Source organism: Ornithorhynchus anatinus, chromosome 1, assembly GCF_004115215.2.
Source record: "Ornithorhynchus anatinus isolate Pmale09 chromosome 1, mOrnAna1.pri.v4, whole genome shotgun sequence".
NCBI lineage: Eukaryota > Metazoa > Chordata > Mammalia > Monotremata > Ornithorhynchidae > Ornithorhynchus > Ornithorhynchus anatinus.
In genome coordinates, this window is record NC_041728.1 from 54,537,262 (window position 1) to 54,546,864 (window position 9,603).

Below are 9,603 nucleotides of genomic sequence, written 5' to 3' on the forward strand. Positions count from 1 at the left end.
TCAGCGTGTGCTCAAAGATGGCCGATCCTTTTCATATGGAGGAGCTCCCAGACTCCCACAACTCAATAACATCAGACAGCCAAGCTGAGTCTCAGCCTGTTTCCAAGATCGCAGTTAGGAGGCAGACAGATGGCATCTGTTCCTCTGCCACCTGCCCAAGACTTGACATGACAAAAAGGACATCTGTTGGGCTTGGTGGGGGTGAGGATCCTGATGAGGGGCTGCCACAAGCCTATGGTCTGTGGCATGGAGTCCACAGTGCTCTGCCTACAGTAAGCACTCAATAAATGTGATTGACTGACTGAGGGAAAAGGGAGGTCAGGACCCATGGAAGTTTGGAAGATGGCTCTCTGGTGTGGCTGCAGGGTCCATTGTGAGGAGGTGGTCTTCGTGACCCACCTGGTCATGATGGAAGCTCGTTCCTCTTCCCTTTGTCTTCCTGAATCTCTCTGGGATGACGGAAAATGAGATCAAGATCCCTGGTACCTTGGTTTGACCTAGCTTTCCCTCAAAGCACATCAGTTGAGATTGGCTCTTGGGTCTGCTAGTGCAATAGGAAGGGAAAGGGCTGAAAACTCAGGGGCAATTTCCCTTTTCCCCAATTCCCATCATCCGCTGGATTCATATGCTTCTCGATCTCACCATTTGGATAATCTATTTCTGCTGCTCCTCTTGGATAACAAGATGGTCCCTCCAGGTGACCGTCCCCCATGGGACTGCATGTCAGAGCCTGTTTATTGAAGTGGCCCTAAACCAAGGTATGTCATCCCAGCATAATCTTCCGGTTGTATGCATTTGCCCAAAAGGGTTACAACCAAAGGCATGGAACTCCCAAATGTTCCCCAAGAATCCAGTGTCCTGCCCTTAGCGTGCAAGATTCTGAACTGGGCAAGTTCTCTATTTCTTTCTGTAGTGACACTACATGGGAATCCCTTCTAAAGGAAAGCCTTTCCACATACTATCAACAAGTGGGGAGGAACCAATACTCTTTAAATCATTAGGAAAGAGGAATGTCCTTTAAGAAAAGGCTTTTTTAATTCTAGGGTGAGAGACCCTTCTCTGTGAACAAGTCCCGAGATGATAAGATTATCTTTCCTGGACTGATGCAAGCTTGGGACTGGCCTCTTGCCCCTCCCATTCTGCACCCGGTGGCCCCCATGGAACCCTACCTTCTACTACTTTCACGAGTCAGAACTGGGAGAATCCAACAATTAATGATTGTTTTATTCTAGTGTTGTCTCCTAAAAAGACCTGGGAAGCGGGCTGTGGTTTTGAAAAAGATGCATATTCATTCTTGGTCATGCACCTTGCTCATTTTCCTTTGAATCTGACTGAAAAAAGGGCCAGATGAGCTCTGAGATCCCTCTGGTCAAATTCCCTGGCCCACCAGGTCGGATCTGACCAGTGCTTGAGTATTCTGGGGCCGTCAGTTCCACTGAAAGGATGATCTGTTCCCGTGCCTGAGTGGAGGCCCTGTATGAGTGAGCAATGCCTCCTGTCATTCATCTAATTTGAGCAGTCCCATCCCTGTACATTTCCTGGCACTTGGACCCCAGAGTGTGGCCAATCCAAGCAACCTTGCCTGTCCTTCTCAGTATTGAATCTCCATTTGATCACCTTTATCATTCAACTTCCCCATGGCCGGGTGGGTCGCCTGAGGACCCAAGGCAGGTAGTGCCAGGATGCCGACCTTTGTCTCCGGCTCCCTGGGCCATGCCCTCTCTGCTCCTTTGGTGGTGACATCAATAGCTATTTTGAACTATATCACCTCAGATATCAGATATCAGATATCCATTACATAATATCATCAGAGTGGAAGCCATTGCCCACTGTCCCACATAGCAGGCAGAAGAGACACTTTTTCAAGGAGTCCATTGGGGGAACCGAATTGTATCATCACTTCTTTTTAAAATTTCCCAGGTGCCTGAGAAGGGAAAGATTGAGAAATATAGCTGGAAGCATGAGAGATTGTCGCTTCAATTTTTTATTACCCTGCCGCCCCTTCTTTGGGCCTGAGAGACTCCAGGTCAGACGTCCACTCTGGGGAACCTCAAGAGAATGGCCATCTGAGCTGGCCAGGGGTCCTCGTGGAAGGGTCCGTGTTGAACCATGCCATGGCTCACATAGACGGATGTGTCAGAGTCGTGATGGGTCAACGACTCTGCCCATGAAGAGTAGTGTCCCTGAGACATCTTCATAGATCATAAAATGGAAGGGCCGATCCACCCTGAGGATGGGAGGCATTGCATAGGCTGTGATCTCAGACACCGTTGCCACCGCTGCTGTTGCCCCAGTCTCGTCCATCTCGATAGCTGCGCTCTGCACAATCTGATGATAGGAACAAACAGGTGACAGATGATTGGACCAGACCCAGGCATAACAAGACCCATATGTTCCGAGACCCATGGTTTGGACGTTGACCCATCTGGTGCGTGGGTGCTGAAGATAGGCCCACTCCCCTGATTCGGTCCATCCAAGGATGGGATTTCTCTGCGCTCCCTGGAAATGTGACCGACCGTTCATTCTGTACTGGATGAGGGTCCTGAGATCTGGCTCTGTCAAGAGAGCCATGAGAACGTGCCCCCTGACTTTGACAGAGAAAAAATAGTTAATCCGATTCATGATGATGAACTTTTTCAAAAGCTAAATGTCCCTTGTGGGTTTTTTCTTGCCCCCCAATTGAAAGTGAGAAAATGTCAAGGTGAAAAAAATTTGAATTTGCATTCCCAACCTCAGACATCTGGGCAACCTAGAGCTATTTTGGAAAAATCATTTAGGCATAGCTCACAACACTAAATGACTATACGCTGAAACTGATGCGAAACTCGACTCATTAAATACCCACTCCAAAACTTCCTTTGCATCTCTCTCGGCGACCTGGGCAGAGTTTGGAGAGAGCCCCCACAATTGTGACCTGGAAATGACTCCTGCTCTGTAAACTATGCAACATCTCACCTTAGAGATTTTGAAAGCCTCTTTTGGAGCTGCGAATCCTCTGAGGTCCGCCCCCTGGGAGAAGATGCTTTTAATTCCCATCCTCTTCAGCAGTTGGTGCATCTTGTGTTGCTGATCCAGCTTGAACTTTGGCAGGAAGACCTCCATTTGGCTGAGGAAGAAATAGGCATCATGATCACCAGAGGGTCCCGGTGGGAATTCCTCTGTTTTCAGGTTCCTGGAACCTGAAAACCAAGGCCAGGTTTGGGTGACGGGCCTTAAATCGGGACCTTCTGTGATTTATTCCTCTGGGGAGCATGTGGTCGTGGAGGTTCCAGGGTTCCACCACCCTGCATCCTGTCTTCTGAACCTGGGGGATCATGGTCATTCACCTGTGGCCTTGGGAATGGGCTTTTGGACAGAGAGAGGGTGATTGCTGGCAACCCAGAGGAAGCAGGGCTAGCACCCTATTCCCTGCTGGCTGAACATTCCTCTGATGGAGACCTGGCTCAGGATGCAAGGAGTGGGAAGTGAAGGGGCCTCTGGGCCCGGGTGGGCTGAGACCCTCCTTAAGGGTGACTCAACCCCAAAATTGGTCCATCAGGGCCTTCTTGTGGGAAGGACGAGGTGCCGTACCGGACTTCCATGCGGCTTAGCCAGGTGTCCACCAGTTCCACAGTGAAGTAGTCCTCAATGGAGAGGTGCTCCCCAGGGATGTCCGTCATGATCACCAGCATGCTCGCCTTCCCTTTGAAGGGGAGCCTGAGCACGGTGCACCCCAAGTCCCGATCGTATGTTGAGGCGAAGTCGTTGACCTGGGACATGGTGGGCACTTGGATGGTGCTGTACCTACTCGGGTGGAAGGCTTCCAGTCCGGTGTCAGAAGGGTCGAATGGGTGCAGCCATTTCCCTGTGGAGGTGAGAGAGGGAGTGTCATGGAGGACAGAGGATGGAGATTTCACAATGAGGCCAAGCCGCAAGCCCCCAGCTGTCCTCGCCTGTTGGATGCCACCCCTGCCACATCCTGTGGGCCTGGTGAGCCACCCACTCTCCCTCCCTCCTGGGTATGGACATCCCTCGCAGGACCTGGTCAGCCAGGGACCTCACTGGATGGCCGAGATCTGTGCTGAATCCCACCCAACGCTCATGTCTGCATGTTCTCGCTGAAGGGGGTTCAGTGACCTGAGTCTGCCTCCTCCCCTGCCCTCATGTCCCCTTGCCTCCCATTTTAGCCATGCCATTTCCACCCAGCACTCCTTGTTGAGCCTGCACATTGTGTTAGGAGAGGAAAGGGAAACTAAGCTCCAGATTGTTCTCTGTGGATGCACCATAGAGTTTGGAAGGAGAGGGGAACGACCTGTCCTGATGTGATCAGTTGGCCAGCTGAGTATTGCCATCGTCAACATTGTCCCCACGAGAAGTGCTCTCCCTCCCTTCAAAGCCTTATTGAAGTTCATCTCCTCCAGGAAGCCTTCCCTGACTGTGCCTTCCTATCCTCTTTTCCCACTCCCTTCTGCATCACTCATACTTGCCTCTTCACACATGTATATATCTGTCATTTATTTATTAATGTATCTATTTATTTAAATTAATGTCTGTCTCCCCCTCTAGGCTGTGCACTCATAATGGGCAGGGAATGTGTCTGATGCTACATTGTACTCTCCCAAGTGCTTAGTCCAGTGCTTTGCACACAGTAAGCACTCAATAAATACGATTGAATGATTAAATGAATGAAAGAAAGTGGTTAAGCGCACGAGCCTGACTGAACACTAGAAGGGAGGGAGGGGAGAGGAGGGATGGTGAGGAGAGGAGAGAGGGGGAGAAGGGTACCCCTTGATGAATCGGATGACTGGGATGATAACCCTGGAAGCCCAAAGGAGCCCATGGTCGTCACTGCGCACCTTTGAAGAACATGTAGTCTGCTAGGATTGCTCGAACATCAGGCTCAATGTCCTGCAGGAGCACTGGGATCTTTCCTTGAGTCTCCTTCTCTATATGACGGTTGATGATTGCCCTGGTCTCTGCCATATCACCAAAGTCCACAGGTACGTACTTCATGTTGAAGTAGCTTCTGCTCAGGTTGAGGAAGGTCTCCTCGATTTCCAAGTGTCTGTCGACAAAAGCGAAGCTCCCCCGGTTGAGAGAGAGGTTGTGGTTTCCAAAGAGGATGCCCCCGAGCTGTCCAAGGAACCGGAGCGGGAGAGACGTCTCAGTGTCTCCCCAGGGCTGTGAGCTTGGGTCACGAGCAGAGAGCATCAGGGCCATCATGGCGTACGTCGCTGAGATTGGGGAGACGATGACATTGCCGTCGTGCCTGGAGGTGATTCTTCGGAAGAGCTCAAAGCCAAAGTCGGTGTTCTTCCCCACCAGGTCCCGCGGGAGGGTGGCTGTCCTTGGTGCGTCCCCTTCCAGTTGCTGCCCTGCGACAAGGTGGATCTCCAGGGGGCCCTCCGTCTCTTGAGCCCCATTTGTTTTGCCCCATGGAATGAGGAACGGGAGGAGTTGGAGGAAAAGTTGAGGGAGACAGATGGACATCTTCATTGCGCCGACTGGCGGAAACTGAGCAGGAGCACTGCTGTGAGGAAGTATGTGCGTGGAAAACCTCAGGGAGGGCAGCTGTCCTCGTCTGGTGGACCGATTCTATCTCCTGTGATGGAACTTCGATGGGGTGACTCCGACTCACCGGTCCCGCAGCTCGAAAACAATACCGTGCTGCCCTGAATTGATCAAATGAGAACTTGGCCCCCTTCCTCTCCTCAGGTGGGCCCTAGGTTGGGATTTTGTGAATCACCAAAGAGGCCACATAGGATTCACTCTAGAAATTTCGATGGAAACTAGGCATTGTGACAGTTTGGTTTCCTCAAATGGGTTTAGACCAGAAGTCGTGCTCAAAAGAAATGCAACGGTCAAATGTGAGAGACTTTCAGGGCGGGTTCTGGGTCCTACTGCTGGCGGGCCATGCCATCTATGGCTGACGAGACCCGCCTGGCAGAGTCTCAGATCTATGCTGCCCTACTCACCATCTCTCTCTTCCCCATCCTCAGCTTCCCCATTCTCTCAGTTTTCTGAAAGCTTTCTCTCTGTTCGCTTACCCACTCTCTTCTTTCTCCCATTCTGCTCAGAATGTGTCCTTCGCTTCTTTGCTATTTCCTCGCCTCCCCACCTTGCCCCCTTTCCTCGAGGAGTCTCTCTCCTCTTAGCATATAGGGTCCCTAGTAACATCGGGTCCCTAGTAACATCTCACATGCCATTTCTGGGTTGTGTGTGATGAAGGGCAGATCTTGGTCCAGATGGTGAAACTCTATTCCCCTTCTCCTCCATCTCCTCCCCTCCCTGGGCTGACGGGCCCTTGGCAGGGTTCTTGGAATGTGAGCTCCCCTCTCGACTGTGAGCTTGTCAGGGGCAGGAATTTGTCTATTTGTTGTTATATTGTACTCTCCCAAATACTTATTACAGTGCTTTGCACACAGTAAGCGTTCAATAAATACGATTGAATGAAGGAATGAATACTGCCACGGAAGGACAAATAACTCAGAATCGGGCTCATCGCAACCAAATATGAGTTGTCCTGGTGAGGAGCTACATCCAGTTCTCAAAAATGAGAGCCAGCCAGAATGTCAGTAGTTGGAGTGGGACCATAAGAGCAACCCCAATCTGGGAAATGCATCTTGGAGAAACCATCAAGCTACGATCAGTATGAAAATGACAGGAGGTGTGGAAGCAAAGGTATTTGATAGATCATTTGGTTGAGCATTTCCAAATGCTTGGTTCAGTGGTTTGTGCATGGAGGGGGGGAAGCTTTGGGGGGATCGGTAGACATGTTGCCTGCCTTCAAGGAGCTCTACCTCTCTGAAGCTCAGAAATAGGCCACAAGTGGGAAGTGGTGGAGTATAAGGTTACATACATGAGCCTTTTTTATACTCAACAGTCCCAGGATACTCAAGGGTAACACCCCCACGTGGAGAATCAGATGGAGTAAAACGGGTTTAGTTGGGTGAGGCCTTTAAAGTTCTCCTAAAAGTGGGTAAAACAGGGAGTTTTTTAGGTAGGAAGAAGGGGCGAGCATCAGGCCAGAGTGGGAGCTTGGATGAAGGGCCGGCTGCAACGTTGGAAAAGATGAATCCCCTGATATTTTCCCAGTGAGAGACTGCTGGGTCAAGTGGCCCTCTGGGACTCAAGGAGGGTTGCCTGCCAGGATGCCCCCTGGTGATCAGAAAGTGGATCTCAGAATGGGCCAGATTCCCCAGGGATCTCCATCTGAGAAGTTTTCCTCTGGATGCACTTACCACCACTCTGATGGATGGAAAGTTTAGGGGGGAGGTTGTGGAGGTGGAGTGAGAGAGAGAGAGAGAGAGAGAGAGGGAGAGAGAGTGTGTGTGTGTAGTCTGACAGGAATTCACAACATGGCAATTATCAGTCAGAACTTGGGGAAGGGAGATCCTGGACCTAACTTTTCTGTCTCCTTTCTCCACAGAGCCGCCCTTCTTTGAGGGGGAAATGAAGCTTGGGAAAAGATCCTGTGAGGGAAATGGGAAATGTTGGGGAAAGAGGATCCCACTGTCATTGCTGACCCAGGGGTGAGGCACTTAAGGAGCTATTCTCAATCTGAACCGCCTCTCAAAACTTGGAAATGTTCGTCGACCCAGTTCATCGACATGGATGGTCCCCCTCCCCAATTTTAATCATTTCTAAAACCATTAAAAGCTTCATCTTACCAACCAAAGGGTCTACGGTGGCTCCGCCGGAGGCCTCGCAGTCTAAAACAAAGTTAAAAGGTGAATGCTCTGCTCCTGAGCTCTTTGGAATGGCAAATATTGACTTAAGGGTGGTGGTCCCATTTGGTTTAGGGAAGTTAATCAGTAATAAGTCAAATTTGCACGCATGGCCCCTGAAACATCTTTTCTGCTAAGCATGCTATGAATTGATAGAAAGAAAATCACGACCTTAGCCTTAAATAAACCCAATCCAACTGACTGCTGATGCTATCGATGTTGTCCTTGGTCCCCAGAGCATTTGGTGTGCATGTGGACCTGCAGGCTAAATTCTTGACTAGCCTGAGGATCTCATAGGAGATCTGGCCTAAGTGTTCCTCCTGTCACTTACCTGTGATTACTGGTATCTTCACAACAGATGGTTGATCGAAGGAATGCGTGGATGAATGTTTCTGAGCCCTTCTTGTCCAAGATATCAGGCCAATCTTCTCTACCCCAAGTTCATCCTTGCATGCTTTAACTCTGCATTCTCTTCTGCCAGGCAGTTATTTCTCCATCCTTATTAACTCCCATGCCCATTGCCCTCGCCAGTTTTTCCAGACATTTAGCACCCTCCTCAAAACCCCTGCACCTCCCTCCCACCTCCTCCATCTCTTGCCCTTAATGACCTGGACATAAACTTTACTGAGAATATTGAAGCCATCAGGAATGATTTCCCTGCTTCTCTCCAGTCCCCTCCCTCCTCCGGCCCCTTCTTCATCTCTCCCATCTTTCCCAGCAGTATCTACAAATGAGATCTCCTGACTGTCTCTAAAAATCCAGGCCGTCCACCTGCACTTGCAACTTCATCCTTTCGCACCTTAACAAAACACTTGCCTTTCCTTCTTCCCTCCCTGACAGTCGTCTTCAACAGTCTGCCTCAAAGCTTTTTTGAAAGCTCAGCTCCTCCAAAAGGCCTTCCCTGACTAAACCCACATTTCCTTTTCTCCCACTCCCTTCTGTGTCACCCTGATTTACTCCCTTTGTTCATCCTCCATTTCAGTTCCTCAGCACTTCTATACATATCTCTAATTTATTTATATTAATATCTGTCTTCCTGCCTCTAGACTGTAAACTTTTTCTGGGTGGGAAATATGTTTGTTTACTGTTGTATTGTAGTCTCCCAAGCACTTAGTACAGTGTTCTGCACAAAGTAAGTACTCAATAAATATGATTGAATGAATGAATGAATACAAGGTTGTCAGGCTGGAAAAAGTCCCTGCCCCCCAAAGGGCTCACAATTTTAATCCCCATTTTAAACATGAGGTAACTGAGGCTCAGAGAAGTGAAATGACTTGTCCAAGGTCACACAGCAGACCAGTGGTGCAGCCAGAACTGGAACCCAGGTCCTTCTGATCTGCAGGCCGGTGTGCTATCCACCAGACCATGCTGCTTCTCCCTTAGTCCTGGCTCTGCCACTTTTCTGCCGTGTGACCTTGGGAGAGTCATTTAACTTCTCTGAGCCTCAGTTCCCTCATCTGTAAAATGGGGATGAAGACTGTGAGCCCTATGTCTCACAGGGACTGTGTCCAACCCGATTATCTTGTAGCTGCCCCAGTGCTTAGAACAGTGGCTGGCATATAGCAAGTGCTTAACAAATACTACAGTTATGATTATTATTACCCCAAGACCAATGAACTTGTCAAGTGGGATGGGTCAGTGCTTGGTAATCCAAAGCTTTGCATCGGACTCCCGGGTGGGCTCTGTGATGGGACCGTCCGAGAGACAGGTGCCATCAAGAGGCCATCTCCTAATCAACATAGCACATCGTCATTCATTCATTCATTCATTCATTCGTATTTATTGAATGCTTAATTTGTGCAGAACACTGTACTAAGCGCTTGGAAAGTACAATATGGCAACAGAGAGAGACAATCCCAACCCAACAACGGATGCACAGTCTAGAAGGAGGAAACAT

The 9,603-nt window shown here is 49.7% G+C and overlaps 2 protein-coding genes across 3 annotated transcripts in view; one reads left to right on the forward strand and one right to left on the reverse strand.

Annotated features, from left to right (window-relative positions):
- The window catches only part of PPP4R4 (protein phosphatase 4 regulatory subunit 4), a 46,778-nt gene extending 39,121 nt beyond the window's left edge, over positions 1-7,657 (forward strand). The window contains exon 25 of the mRNA XM_029060478.1: positions 7,409-7,657. Coding sequence (XP_028916311.1) covers positions 7,409-7,424 — 16 coding nt within the window. The 3' untranslated portion in view covers positions 7,425-7,657. The remainder of the gene's footprint in view (positions 1-7,408) is intronic.
- SERPINA10 (serpin family A member 10) lies at positions 1,967-7,729 on the reverse strand. 2 transcript variants are annotated; one of them, XM_029060489.1, is made up of 5 exons: positions 7,650-7,729; positions 4,836-5,651; positions 3,571-3,844; positions 2,956-3,106; positions 1,967-2,328 (listed from the first exon to the last, which is right to left on the reverse strand). In XM_029060489.1, the coding sequence occupies exons 2-5, from the start codon at positions 5,473-5,475 to the stop codon at positions 2,137-2,139; spliced, it is 1,257 nt and encodes a 418-aa protein (XP_028916322.1). In that variant the 5' UTR covers positions 5,476-5,651; positions 7,650-7,729; the 3' UTR covers positions 1,967-2,136. The 2 variants fall into 2 exon arrangements, with proteins under 2 accessions (XP_028916322.1, XP_028916329.1); XM_029060496.2 differs by having other exon boundaries at positions 7,654-7,671.
- Positions 7,730-9,603: the final 1,874 nt, after the last annotated feature.

Bases quoted from the DNA above. Each gene is read 5' to 3' on its own strand.
- SERPINA10 (XM_029060489.1), bottom strand. From the start codon at position 5,475: ATGAAGATGTCCATCTGTCTCCCTCAACTTTTCCTCCAACTCCTCCCG. The intron at 3,845-4,835 runs GTGCGCAGTGAC...TCACCTCCACAG, and splicing joins AGACTACATGTTCTTCAAAG to GGAAATGGCTGCACCCATTC. The intron at 3,107-3,570 runs GTACGGCACCTC...TTTCTTCCTCAG, and splicing joins CTAAGCCGCATGGAAGTCCG to CCAAATGGAGGTCTTCCTGC.